This window comes from Anomaloglossus baeobatrachus, chromosome 5 (assembly GCF_048569485.1).
Source record: "Anomaloglossus baeobatrachus isolate aAnoBae1 chromosome 5, aAnoBae1.hap1, whole genome shotgun sequence".
In the NCBI taxonomy this organism is placed as follows: domain Eukaryota; kingdom Metazoa; phylum Chordata; class Amphibia; order Anura; family Aromobatidae; genus Anomaloglossus; species Anomaloglossus baeobatrachus.
The window spans coordinates 510,683,844-510,698,518 of NC_134357.1; the positions used below are offsets into that span (position 1 = coordinate 510,683,844).

General features: G+C 48.8%; 1 protein-coding gene across 1 annotated transcript in view; it reads right to left on the reverse strand.

Moving 5' to 3' along the window:
• Nucleotides 1–3,284: 3,284 nt before the first annotated feature.
• Nucleotides 3,285–14,675, reverse strand: part of LOC142311969 (uncharacterized) — a 79,202-nt gene continuing 67,811 nt past the window's right edge. The window contains exons 12-15 of the mRNA XM_075350832.1: nt 12,049–12,185; nt 6,502–6,705; nt 5,994–6,253; nt 3,285–5,832 (exon numbers count right to left, since the gene is read on the reverse strand). Of these exons, the coding sequence (XP_075206947.1) occupies nt 5,168–5,832; nt 5,994–6,253; nt 6,502–6,705; nt 12,049–12,185 (1,266 nt within the window). The 3' untranslated portion in view covers nt 3,285–5,167. The remainder of the gene's footprint in view (nt 5,833–5,993; nt 6,254–6,501; nt 6,706–12,048; nt 12,186–14,675) is intronic.

Genomic DNA, 14,675 nt, shown 5'->3' on the forward strand with positions numbered 1-14,675 from the left:
ACTTTTAAGTGTAATACTTTGTGTGGCCTCCGGAGGCAGAAGCTATACACCCCAATTGTCTGGGTCTCCCAATGGAGCGACAAAGAAATTATTTATAGATATAGAAAGATAAATGGAACTGATAGAATAGTGATATAGAGATAGTTAGCTTGACCAGCTGTTTTACACCATTTTTATTTTTAAACTTAAAAAAAAAATCTTTTCTAAAAAAAAAAAAAAAGAAGTTCAGGTAGGGAGATAAAGGATTCCCCACCCATGTGACCAGTGAGATCACTGGTCACGTAAGAGGGGAATGCCTGATCTTCCCACCCACCTCTGTGGCACTTCAGATAGGTTTCCTGGGCAACCTCAGGATGCTGAAAGTCCGGTCTATTTATTTTTTCCTAATAAAGGTTCAATAAAACTCTTTAAAACAATGTGTTGGTGTCTACTAACCTCACTGTTTCTCAATGTAACGAGATCAGGGTCAACAGCTTCAATTTGTGAAAAACCATAACTGACACGTTTGGCCCGAAACTCTGAAATCCCGCCTTTCGGGGGGTCGTCAGAGAGGGCAGCGTCGGCGCCTTCACAGATTTCCGTGAGTCTTCGCCGCAGTTGTTGCGTGAGGTACAACCGCCGCCCCCTCCGCCGGACCCAACTGAACAATACACCACCTCACTCACGCTTCTGCGATGTTGCACAATATTTTGCAAAAGACCTGACTCTTGGACGCCAATAGTAAGTTTTGGAGCTCTCATGTGGTGAACGATCAGCAGATGGCGGGGCTGTTCATCTGACTCTTGAACGCCGTTAGCAAATTTTGGAGCTCTCATGCAGCAAACCAGCAGATGCCAGCACCGTCCACGGACTGCATCGCCGTTAGCTTGGCCAACAGGGTGAAAGCACCCAAGTCGCCTGCCGCTCGCCACTGACACTCCTAAGTTGACTAACAGACCAATCTCGGCAAAGTGTCGATTAGTCAGTTTAGTGAAAAAGTTGCGCCCAAAAATATATAAAGTTTACATTTTAACACCATAAATCACCTAACAAGCATAAAAAATGGCCCTGCAGTGAACGGGAATGTATCCGCAAGCACAGTTATTTCGACAGCACAATATCGCTCACATGTTAAAGTGTTTCTCCAAAGCTGGGTAATGGAACATTACTAGGAGATGGCCGTTAGGCCTCAGACAGATTGAGGATGTAAAGTAAAACTGGCTAAGCTGCATTCCTAGTTTGCGCCACGCCACCGCACTCAAGCTTATGTTAACCTGCTCCTAAGATGGCTAATAGACCAGTCCCGGCAAAGTGTCGATTAGCCAGGTTAGCGAAAAACTTGCACCATAAAAAAAATAAATTTGTTTTGACACTGTAAATCACCTAATAAGCGTAAAAACGGGTCCTGCAGTGAATGGGAGCATATCTGCACATACGGTTATTTCCACTGTGCACCGATGTTGCTCAAGGGAGCATATCTGGATGTACGGTTATTTAGATCGTGCAATAATATTGCCCAGATGTTAAAGTGTTTCTCCAAAACTGGCTAAACGAACATTACTTAGAGAAGGGCGTTAGCCAGTTTTAGGCTATGTGCGCACGTTGCCTTTTTTTGTGACCACAAAGATGCAGCGTTTTTGGACGCAAAAATCGCACCCACGGTAAAAAGATGCATAAAAACATGCGTTTTTTCTGCATTTTGCTTGCTGCATTTTTTCCAATGCAATGCATGGGTGAAAACGCTGGCAAAAATGCGGAAAGAATTGACATGTTGCATCTTTGTGGTCACCACAAAAATGCCCCCAAAACAAAACTGCACTGTGCGGACAGCAAAAATGAAAACTCATACTTTGCTGGGGAAGCAAAGTCATGCAGTTTTTAGACCAAAAATGCACCGCAAAAACGCTACGAAAAACGCATCATGCACACATAGCCTCACGGCAGGGGTGGGGAACCTCCGGCCCGCGGGCCGCATACGACCCACGATGACCTTTTATGCGGCCCCCGGGCAGATTCCCGGGGGCTGCAGTTCTGGGTCTGTCGCTGCGGTCTTGTAGTTTGCCGGCCTTTTAATTCATCACATGCGCCACTGTCCAGTGTCAGCGTGCTCAGTGGTGTGTGTGTGTGCCCGCCCCTCTGTGAAAAGTGCCACCTCCCCCTCCACGGGATCTAGGTGCAGAGAGTGCTGCCTCCTCCCCCTGTACAAGATGTAGGTACAGATAGTGCCGCCTCCTCCTGTACAGCACTATAGCTGTGTGCCCGCTGCTCGCACTCCCGCCGCTGTGTGCCCGCTGCCCGCCGCTGTGTGCCCGCTGCCCGCACTCCCGCCACTGTGTGCCCGCACTCCCGCACTGTGTGCCCAGCGCCTGCCCTCTGTGACTGTCCAGTGCTTTAGGGCCTTCCAATTCTGTGTGCCACCCCCTCCCAGAGCTGTGTGCAACAAACAGTGCTATGTCCCCGCAGTGATGTCAGGGCTCTGCAAGTGCTTTGTATAGCCTGCCCCGTGCCGTGTGCCCTCCCAATGCTGTGTATAACCCCCAGTGTTGTGTTCCCCCAGTCATGTCTGTGCTCTGAAAGTGCTGTCCATGCTCCCATTCCCCCCAGTGATGTCCCCCCCGTGATGTCTCCCTCCCCCCCAGTGATGTCTGTGCCCCCAGCCCCTCTTGTGATGTCTGTGCGCCCCAGCAGCCCCTCTTGCGGTGTGTGCGCCCCAGCAGCCCCTCTTGCGGTGTGTGCGCCCCAGCAGGCCCTCTTGCGGTGTGTGCGCCCCAGCAGGCCCTCTTGCGGTGTGTGCGCCCCAGCAGGCCCTCTTGCGGTGTGTGCGCCCCAGCAGGCCCTCTTGCGGTGTGTGCGCCCCAGCAGGCCCTCTTGCGGTGTGTGCGCCCCAGCAGGCCCTCTTGCGGTGTGTGCGCCCCAGCAGGCCCTCTTGCGGTGTGTGCGCCCCAGCAGGCCCTCTTGCGTTGTGTGCGCCCCAGCAGGCCCTCTTGCGTTGTGTGCGCCCCAGCAGCCCCTCTTGCGTTGTGTGCGCCCCAGCAGCCCCTTTTGCGTTGTGTGCGCCCCAGCAGCCCCTCTTGCGTTGTGTGCGCCCCAGCAGCCCCTCTTGCGTTGTGTGCGCCCCAGCAGCCCCTCTTGCGTTGTGTGCGCCCCAGCAGCCCCTCTTGCGTTGTGTGCGCCCCAGCAGCCCCTCTTGCGTTGTGTGCGCCCCAGCAGCCCCTCTTGCGTTGTGTATGCCCCCCAGCCCCTCTTGTGTTGTGTTTGCCTCCAGCGTCTCCTGTGATGTGTATGCCCAGGACATGCTGGGAGCATACACATCACAGGAGACACTGGGGACACTTACATCACAGGGGGTATATATATATATGTCCCCAGCTCCTCATGTGATATATGTGCCTCCAGTATCTCCTGTGATGTATATACAGCAGTCCCAGCGTCTCCTATGTGATGTATATGCCCTCAGCCCCTCCAGTGATGTATGTTCCTTCAGCATCTCCTGTGATGTATATACAAAGAGTTGACTGCGCTCCACACCGAGACAAACCTGGAAAAGCAGTTGTCAGAAGCAACATGATTAGTATCATCAAACATCACAGCCACACCAAAGAGAAGGAGCTCCAACCACCATAGTAGGGGTGAGCTAATTAATTGTTTGACCATATATAGCAGGGTTATTTTCACAATGATAATTTGATGCTGCCCCCGAAGGTTCGTAGAAATTGCCAAATGGCCCCCGGTAGTAAAAAAGGTTCCCCACCCCTGCCTTACGATCTCCAATCTGTATAAAGTGGTTCTCCAAAACTGGCTAATGGAACATTACTCGCTGTGTATACGTGATGATGCGGCCTAGTGTCGTGTTTTGCCTTGTGGTGCGTCCAGTACCTGGAACAGTAGTGAATTTCATTAGGATGTGGAATGGAAAGGCCCCCCCAGGCCCAGGGGACTACAATGTGGACACTGTCAGCTCAGTGACTTCCACAGCCGAAGCTACATTCTGTAACATCCCCGTCTCCATGGTAACGCAGGTGGTGATGACATAAGTATTGAGGGACTGTGCCTAACATCACTATCAAGGGACGCTTATCTCTCTTCTTTTCCTGCCTCCATGAAAACGTGGGACTATGGTCTTCATCATCTGAGCCACCACTGCCTTGGGGCTGTCTCCTCTCCATCTGGCTGGTTTCCAGCACGATGCGACCCCCAGTGCCTGCCACTCGCCGTCCACCCTTTGGTACCACTGTGTAGGTAATTACTGGTTGTGGAAGCTCCCTTCTATGGCCTGTGATTGGCTGTGGCAGTCACATGTTCTGGACAGAAGCAACCAGGATGAACAGATTAGTTAAGAATCAATTAGAAGTGCTGGTACAAACCCTTTAACAGTAAAATAGCTTCAATCTAGAAAAAAAACTAACAATAATAAAACTCTGTTAACTGTCTCTTTGTCCACACATAAGACTAATATAAAGTAAGTGCACACACACAAAAAACAATGGGTCACATGCATGGATAGGGGGGTCATGTAAAATATTAAGAGACAAGCAGTTAACATTCCCCCTTTCTCCATACTGGTTTCTTCAGACTCCTGTGACATCTGTCCAGGACCACGGACACAGGGTGACTGTCACAGACAGACTAGAGGCAAGCCGCCCAGCCAGCAAGATCCCGAGAGCCCCCAAAACCCTTTAACCCCTGTACTGGGATCTGTAATTACTACAAGGTCCAGAGGGTCCCTGCCTTGGGAAAGGCTGCAATCCAGAGAAGAATGGGCGACAGGACGGGTCTAAATCAGGAGGGTCTAAACCAGGAGGTTCAAAAAAGGGGTAAAATCGGCAGACAAAAGAGTGGTCACTAAATCAGGCGAAGGTCAAAAACTGGAAATGGCAGCGACGTACAAAAATGGCAAGCAGGTGAATAGTCAGAGATCAGGTAGATGTGAAAACACTGGGAACAATAGTAATGACAAGGTGAACCAGAGACGCAGCAGTAAGTATTTTAAGGCTATATCTAGTGGGCACCAGCAGACTGGAGGAGGAATAAGAAGGTGTTGTGCCTTGCCATTGGCTGTCACTGAAAGATGGTAACTTCAGCTGGAAGGCACACACTACCACAGACAGCCAGTGGTACTACAAGTCCCAGTCAACCCCAGATTAGTGGATGGCCGGAGCCTGCACCCACCAGAGCCACTGGCACGGACTCATCCCCTATCACCAGCACTGCCCACAGCAGGAATACGGTGGTGCCTGGTGATCGAAGCAGAAGTCACAGGAGCGGACTCTGGGGGAGACGTAACAACTCCATAATCAAAAAATAGTTCTGTGCCTGGCTTCAGATCTTTCTTAGCAAAAAAGAGAATTGTTGGGGTCTCTCCAGCTTCACATTCCTGAACCTTTGGCTTAAGATTGTCCATCTTACACGAATGATTTATCATCCTTCCAAAAGTGGACGGCATGTCTGGGTGGCAATTACAAGGTGCATTGGTGGCATTAATGCATAATTTATATCCTTTGTTTCCAAAAAAGTACATATATGGCTTTCCAGTCAGTGATCTGTACGTATTTTCTGCTTTTTTACCATCCATAACTTCTCCGTGATAATCACAGACCACCTCTCCCCTATTAAAAGCACGGACAGTCTTCACGGTATGCCCGCCTTTGCTGCTGTCCTCCATTATAATTAGCCCTTTCCATTTCTGGGTCCTCACAAGATCTTTGATCTCCTCTGTAAAGTGGGTTTTTTTCCTTGGCATAGGGGGTTTCCAAGCACGCTTCACTTCTTCTATGTATGGTACATTTGTACGCCATGCCTTTCCTTTCACATATCTCGCCAAGTCTTTGCTGCTGGGGGGTTTCCTGAAGGATGCTAAATACAAAAAAAATTAGAATAAACAGCATACACAGTATTTTCTGTAAGCATAGGCCTGGAACACAGTGCCATCTACTTACTGCACATAGATTGGAAATGAAGAGAAAAAAAAAACCTTATTAAAAAAAAACAAAAACAAAAAAACCCCAAAAACTTACCAGCAGCATTTGCTACTCTTAACTTTTTCTGATTGAAGATCCATTTCTTTCGCAGAAACATTGCATGATCCCGGTTTACTTCTTTACACAGGTTTATTGATGGTGGAGAAGTAGCAATATCTACGGGGTACATATCTGTCAGCCTCTGGTACAAGAAATTGCGTGAACCCTCACTGCTGCTCTGTCCCTCGTCACTTTCGCCCTCTCTGTTGTCCAGTTCCTGGTCATTGCTTGTCCTCGCCCTCTTGGCGACATTTCCTCTGTGAAGTGTAAATGAGAAGTAAGTTATGTTAAAAGGGGTTTTTCAAGGACTTTTATGATTGGTGCCCGTTTTCAATGCCTCTCTTGACATTAGCATATGGTGTATTTTCAAAATGAGCTCAGGAAACATCAGGGAAATCGCGGGAATGAACAAGACCATTAAACTGAAATTAACAGTCATTGCTCAAATCTGATGCTATGGAAAGTGCCTGGAGGGGCTGTTTGTGTATTCGGTTACGACTCTTACCCAGATGTTTCTCCTTCCCTGTTTTCCTCCATTTTCGCCAATTTTTTCATTCCTTCAACCAAATCTGGGGTGAAAAGCTGGTTATTAAGTTCCCCATAATATACATATTCATCTGTGAGGGATCTATTTTCCTTTGACATTTCATCTGCCCAATGCTCATATGCAGATATTGTCATCTGCCACGTCACAAGGGGCAGGTTGTACCTGAGAAGAAAGGAATTGTTAGTATGAGTAACGCCCTTTTACATGCAGAGATAGTTGTTTAAAGATTGTTCGGCAAAACTCTGTTTGCAGTGAAATTGTGGACATAATGTTCCATTTGTACACGGCCACAAACCTGGCACTGATTGTCCACAATTTTGCTCCAACCACAGATCTGCCAAAACACTCGTTGAACAATTATCTGTGTGTAAAAGACTCCTAAGAATATATTGAAAATTTGTCCATACAATCTAAAATAAAAATATTAAATTGACAAGAGCAATGAAGCAGAGAACAACTTTCATTTTACCTGAGCAATTTTAGAGAGGATCGACCACAAGGATTTTCCTATATAAACTAAAGACAGAGAAATAATAGCTCTGTCATGCTGATTCTAAACATAACTTTAGTTGTGAGATCGGATGTATACTTTCTGAAATACAGGCAAGTTTGTGAAATTCACTGTTACTTGATTGATAGCAACTACAGAATATCTAATAGGTGGGTCGAGTTTTGCTAGTAATTCTTGAACCTGTCAGCGTGCCTGTCCTTCCTCCCCATCTGTTATTACAGGAGGAGAAAACTAGCAAAACCTGATCCACCTATTAGATATTCAGCAGCACCTATCAATCAAGTAACCGTGAATTTCACAAACTTTACTTGCCTATATTTCAGAAAGTATACATCCGATATCACAACTAAAGTTATGTTTAGAATCTGCATGATAACGCCAGTGTAGCACTGTCTTTAGTTTATATAGGAAACTCCTGGTAGTTGGTCCTCTTTAACCCCTTAACGACCTTTGACGTACTGAGTACGTCATGGTGACATGGTGCTAAACGACCCATGACGTACTCAGTACGTCATGGCGAAATCACGGTCCCGGAGCCCCGGGGAGTGAAATTTGTTTAATTAAACGGTAGATTCGGGAAGGAGGGGACCTCTGCCTGACCTCAGGAGGGGTGGTGTCTCCTCCCCGAACCTACAGAGGCTGTGATTGGCTGACAAACGCCGCTCAGCCAATTACAGTCACTGTAATGTGTCAGCCATTGAAAATGGCTGACACATTGAAATCCAGCCAAAATCAGTGCTGCTGTAGCACTGATGACTGGCTGGAGCTGGGTGAACTTTGTTTCACCCGCCCCCAGCTCTGATTGGAGAGACCGGCCTTGTGACCGATCTCTCCCAATCACTGTGGATCTTGTGCCAGTGACCTGTATGTGACCGCTACCCTCAGCTTCACTCCGTCCGTGAAAGCTCATGAGAGCGGTCGCTGTAGGTGCCCATCGGTAAGTTATAGCCCCCCCGATCCACCGCTGCTCCCCGCCGATCCACCGCTGCTCCCCGCCGATCCACCGCTGCTGCCCGCCGATCCACCGCTGCTGCCTGCCGATTCACCGCTGATCCCCATGATCCACCGCTGCTCCCCGCCACGCCGCTGTTCCCGCCACTGTCCCTGCCCGCCACGCCGCTGTTCCCGCCGCTGTCCCTGCCCCCAACGCCGCTGTTCTCGCCGCTGTCCCTGCCCGCCACGCCGCTATTCCCGCCGCTGTCCCTGCCCGCCACGCCGCTGTTCCCGCCGCTGTCCCTGCCCGCCACGCCGCTGTTCCCGCCGCTGTCCCTGCCCGCCACGCCGCTATTCCCGCCGCTGTCCCTGCCCGCCACGCCGCTATTCCCGCCGCTGTCCCTGCCCGCCACGCCGCTATTCCCACCGCTGTCCCTGCCCGCCACGCCGCTATTCCCGCCGCTGTCCCTGCCCGCCACGCCGCTATTCCCGCCGCTGTCCCTGCCCGCCACGCCACTGTTCCCGCCGCTGTCCCTGCCCGCCACGCCGCTATTCCCGCCACTGTCCCTGCCCACCACGCCGCTATTCCCGCCACTGTCCCTGCCCGCCACGCCGCTTTACACGCCGCTGTCCCCGCCGCCACCGTCCCCTTTCAGTCGCACCCACCTTTTTCAGCCGCCGCTGCACACGATCGGCCGCCGCCTCCATCGGCTGCCACTGCACCTAATCGGCTGCCGCCTTCCATGTGCTGCCTCCCCCTCCCCCCCTCCATGTGCTGCCTCCCCTCCCCCCCTCCATGTGCTGCCTCCCCCCCATGTGCTGCCTCCTCTCCCCCCCCCCCCCTCCATGTGCTGCCTCCCCTCCCCCCTCCCTCCATGTACTGCCTTCCCCTCCCCCCTCCCTCCATGTGCTGCCTCCCCTCCCCCCTCCCTCCATGTGCTGCCTCCCCCCCTCCCTCCATGTGCTGCCTCCCCCCCCCTCCCTCCATGTGCTGCCTCCCCCCCCCTCCATGTGCTGCCTCCCCCCCCTTCATGTGCTGCCTCCCCCCCCTCCCTCCATGTGCTGCCTTCCCCCCCCTCCATGTGCTGCCTTCCCCCCCTCCCTCCATGTGCTGCCTTCCCCCCTCCATGTGCCATCGCTCTCTCCCATCAGACTCTGCCCCCCTCCCTGATCTGCTGCCTGCTCTCTCCCATCCTTTTCACCCTCCTTCATCTGCTGCCTTTTCTGTCTGCTGTGATCCTGCTGCCTAGATCCATCCTGTAAGGTAGCTATCCCCAATCTCACCTCCCACCCCCCCATCCTCCGCCGCTCCTCCATCCGCTGCGCCCTTTCCCATCCTCCATCCGCTGCGCCTTTTCTCATCTGCCGCTCCTCCATCCGCTGCGCCTTTTCTCATCTGCCGCTCCTCCATCCGCTGCGCCTTTTCTCATCTGCCGCTCCTCCATCCGCTGCGCCTTTTCTCATCTGCCGCTCCTCCATCCGCTGCGCCTTTTCTCATCTGCCGCTCCTCCATCCGCTGCGCCTTTTCTCATCTGCCGCTCCTCCATCCGCTGCGCCTTTTCCCATCCTCTGCCGCTACTCCACCCGCTGCGCCCTTTCCCATCTTCCATCCGCTGCGCCCTTTCTCATCTGCCGCCCCGCCCTCTCACATCGCATTATCCAGCGCAGTTGCTCGCTTCCAGACTGCAGTGGATGATGCGATGCAAGACTCGTGCATTGCTCTCACGTTTGGCACTGGTCTTAGTGGCAGGCGCTCATTTTTTTTTTTTTTTTTTTTACTGATGTCTGTATTTTTTATTTCGCCAAACTAGTTTTTTTTGTATGGGGGGGTCTAGTTTCCAAAATGGGATCACATGTGGGGGAGCTCCATTGTTTAGGCACCTCAGGGGGTCTCCAAATGAAACATGGCGTCTGCTAATAATTCCAATCAATTTTACTGTGAAATGGCGCTCCTTCTCTTCTGAGCCCCGCCGTACGCCCAAACAATTGATTTCCACCACATATGAGGTATCGTCGTACTCAGGAGAAATTGCACAATACATTTTATGGTGCATTTTTTCCTGATACCCTTGTGGAAAAAAAAGCTACCTGTTTGAAAAAACAATTTTGTGGTAAAAAAAAGAATAAAATATTTTCACGGCTGAACATTACAAACGTTTGTGAAGCCTCCAGGGGTTCAAAGTGCTCACTAAACAGCTAGATAAATTCCATGAGGGGTCTAGTTTCCAAAATGGGGTCAATTGTGGGGGAGCTCCATTGTTTAGGCACTTCAGGGGGGTCTCCAAACGCAACATGGCGTCCGCTAATAATTCCAACCAATTTTGCTGTGAAATGGCGCTCCTTGCCTTCCGAGTCCTGCCGTGCGCCCAAACATTTGATTTCCACCACATATGGGGTATCTGCGTACTCAGGAGAAAATGCACAATACATTTTATGGTGCATTTTTTCCTGATACCCTTGTGATAAAAAAAGCTACCTGGTTGAAGCAACAGTTTTGTGGTAAAAAAAATTTTTTTTCTTTTCACGGCTCAACGTTATAAACTTCTGTGAAGCCCCCAGGGGTTCAAAGTGCACATCAAACATCTAGAAAAAATATTTGAGGGTTCTAGTTTCCAAAATGGGGTCACTTATGGGGGAGCTCCATTGTTTAGGCACCTCGGGGAGTCTTCAAACCCGACATGGCGTCCGCTAATGAGTGCAGCTAATTTTGCACTCAAAAATTCAAATGGCGCTCCTTGCCTTCCGAGTCCTGCTGTGTGCCCAAACATTTGATTACCACCACATATGGGGTATCTGCGTACTCAGGAGAAAATGCACAATACATTTTATGGTGCATTTTTTCCTGATACCCTTGTGATAAAAAAAGCTACCTGGTTGAAGCAACAGTTTTGTGGTAAAAAATTTTTTTTTTCTTTTTACGGCTCAACGTTATAAACTTCTGTGAAGCCCCCAGGGGTTCAAAGTGCACATCAAACATCTAGAAAAAATATTTGAGGGTTCTAGTTTCCAAAATGGGGTCACTTATGGGGGAGCTCCATTGTTTAGGCACCTCGGGGAGTCTTCAAACCCGACATGGCGTCCGCTAATGAGTGCAGCTAATTTTGCACTCAAAAATTCAAATGGCGCTCCTTGCCTTCCGAGTCCTGCTGTGTGCCCAAACATTTGATTACCACCACATATGGGGTATCTGCGTACTCAGGAGAAAATGCACGATACATTTTATGATGCAATTTTCCTGATACCCTTGTGAAAATACTAATTTTTATGGCTAAAGTAACATTTTTGTGTTAAAAAAGTAAAATTTTCATTTTTTCGTCTACATTGCTTTGGTTGCTGTGAAGCTTCTAAAGGGTTAATAAACTTCTTGGATGTGGTTTTGAGCAGAGTGAGGGGTGCAGATTTTAGAATTGGGTCAGTTTTGGGTATTTTCTGTCGCCTAGGTTTCTCAAATCACTCCAAATGTGATGTGGTACCTAAAAAAAATTTTTTTTTGTAAATTTTGTTGGAAAAATGAGAAATTGGTGATGAACTTTGAACCCTTCTAACTTCCTAACGGAAATTTTTTTTTTCAAAAATTGCGCTGGTGTAAAGTAGACATGTGGGAAATGTTATTTAGTAACTTTTTTGTGTGACATATCTCTCAGATTTATGAGCATAAAATTTCAAATTTTGAAAATTGCAAAATGTTCAAAATTTTCGCCAAATTTCCGAAATTTTCACAAATAAACGCAAAACATATCGGCCTAAATTTACCACTGACATGAAGTACAATATGTCACGAAAAAACAATCTCAGAATCGCCAGGATCCGTTGAAGTGTTCCAGAGTTATAACCTGTCAAAGTGACACTGGTCAAAATTGCAAAAAATGGCCGGGTCTTTAAGGTGAAAACAGGCTGGGGGCTGAAGGGGTTAAAGACATCAAAACTGAGCTCAGATTGTTTTCTATGGGCAACAAAGACAGCTGTTTGTGGGGGGGGGGTTCTCCTTTGCCTTTTTTAAAAAAAAAAAAATAAAATAAAAATAATAATAAGGCCCTTTGTTTCTCTCCCTTTCCACTTACTTGTTATGGAAGCGCTCTAGGTCTTTTGTGGGATTTTTAACTTCTTGGCCAGTTAGAGAAAGAAAAAACTTCTGCATGGTGGTTGAATTTGGTCTCTCAAGTGTTGGCCGTATCTTCTCGAAATATGTGCTAAAAAGCTGTTAAGAGTGAAACATTGAGTTATGGATTTAATTGTTCTTGGAGAAACATGAAGAGTATACACTACAGTTCAAAAGTTTAGGGTCACTTAGATATTTCCTTATTTTTGAAAGAAAAGCCCATTTCTTTTCAATGAAGCTGACATTAAATTAAACAGAAATACACTCTGTACATTGTTAATGTGGTAAATGACTATTGTAGTTGCAAACGTCCAGTTTTTAATGCAATATCTACATAGGTGTAAAGAAGCCCATTTCCAACAACGACCACTCCAGTTTTCTAATAGTACATTGTGTTTGCTAACTGTGTTAAAAGGCTAATGGATGTTTAGAAATCCCTTTAAAACCCTTGTGCAAGTACCGTATTTTTCGGACTATAAGACGCACTTTTTTCCCCCCCAAATGTTGGGGGAAAGTGGGGGGTGCGTCTTATAGTCTGACTGTAGGGCTGCGGGGAATGAGGGTGTTGCGGTGGAGCGGGTCATCGGCGGCACAAGCAGGCTGTAGCAGCCTGCCGTGACAACGTGGACCCGCTTATTTAATATGCACGCCCATCATCCCGCCCATTATCTCTCAGCGCTGAAGCCAGCGCAGACAGGTGGGCGGGGTGATGGGCGGGGAATGTGCGCATATTAAACAGCCTGCCCGCATGGTCACCCCTGGCAACTACAGCCTGGAGTGATCATGTGCGGCTGTATTCACTGCCCCCCCGCGCATCATCATTAGCACGGGGTGCAGTGAATCAGTATAACTCACCAGCCACGATCCCTGCAGCACCGCAATGTCCTCATGTCTGTGCCGGCGGTGGCTGTGTGGAGACTAGCTGTGCGCACAGAGATGACGTCATCGCTGTGCTCACGTGTCCACACGCAGCTGGCACAGACAGGAGGACATTACGATGCTGCAGGGATCATGGCCGGCTCCACTCTGCGGGCGCTGCTGCTGACACAGACGGAGGAGCGATGCTGCAGGGAGTGAGGTAAGGAGAGTATGAACGTTTATGTGCCACAGGATTCGGGCCGTATACCAGGATGGGAGTATATGAGCAGGATGGGGGTATATGAGCAGGATGGGGGTATATGAGCAGGATTGATGGGGGTATATGAGCAGGATTGATGGGGGTATATGAGCAGGATTGATGGGGGTATATGAGCAGGATTGATGGGGTATATGAGCAGGATTGATGGGGGTATATGAGCAGGATTGATGGGGGTATATGAGCAGGATTGATGGGGGTATATGAGCAGGATTGATGGGGGTATATGAGCAGGATGGGAGTATATGAGCAGGATTGATGGGGGTATAAGAGCAGGATGGGGGTATAAGAGCAGGATGGGGGTATAAGCGCAGGATGGGGGTATAAGCACAGGATGGGGGTATAAGTGCAGGATGGGGATATATGCGCAGGATGGGGATATATGCGCAGGATGGGGGTATATGCGCAGGATGGGGGTATATGCGCAGGATGGGGGTATATGCGCAGGATGGGGGTATATGCGCAGGATGGGGCCATATGCCAGAATGGGTTATATAGCAGGATGGGGCCATATGCCAGGATGGGGTATATAGCAGGATGCAGCCATATGCCAGTATATAGCAGGATGAGGCCATATGCCAGGATGACGGTATATAGCAGGTTTGGGGCTATACCAGGATGAGGGACATATACTGTATATACAAGGCAGGAGGATCATTACCAGGCTGGGGTACCTTAGTAGAGAATTTGAGGACATTACCCCCATAACAGTGTCAGCAGCAGATCCTCGCCCCATAACAGTGTGTCATGACCACATTTTTTTGCTTAAAATTTTATTTTCCTATTTTCCTCCTCTAAATACAGGGTGCGTCTTATGGTCTGGTGCTTCTTATAGTCCGAAAAATACGATATGTTAGCACAGCTGAAAACTGCTGATTAGAGAAGCTAAAAAACTGACCTTCCTTTGAGCTAGTTGAGAATCTGGAGCATTACATTTCTTGGTTCTATTAGGCTAAGTTCACACACTGCGTTTTTTTGACGCTGCGTTTTTGGGCATTTTTTTGCGGCAAAACCGCTCAAAAACGCACCCGTGGCAAAAAATGCATGCATTTTTACCACGTTTTGCTGCATTTTTTGCTGCTTTTTTTTTTTATCAGTGAACAATGCCATTAAAGATTGTTGAAAATAAAAAAAAAATAAATAAAAAAAGGTCTGATGTCATTTCTTTCTTCAATATGGTCTCATTCTCCACTAGTGTATGCAGGAGAGCAGACAGCTGCAGAACTGCAAGGCTCCGCATGCTCCATCCAGGACTGTATGCTGGAGGGAGAGGCAGGGGGAGCAGAACTACAAGGCTCAGCATACTCCATCATACAATAGTGTATGCAGGAGAGCAGACAGCAGCTGCAGAACTATAAGGGTCAGCATCCTCCATCCAGGACTGTATGCAGGAGTTTTTTGCCCCCCAAAAAAAAATGACATGGGCGTCGACATATTTTTGTATGCTAGCCAGG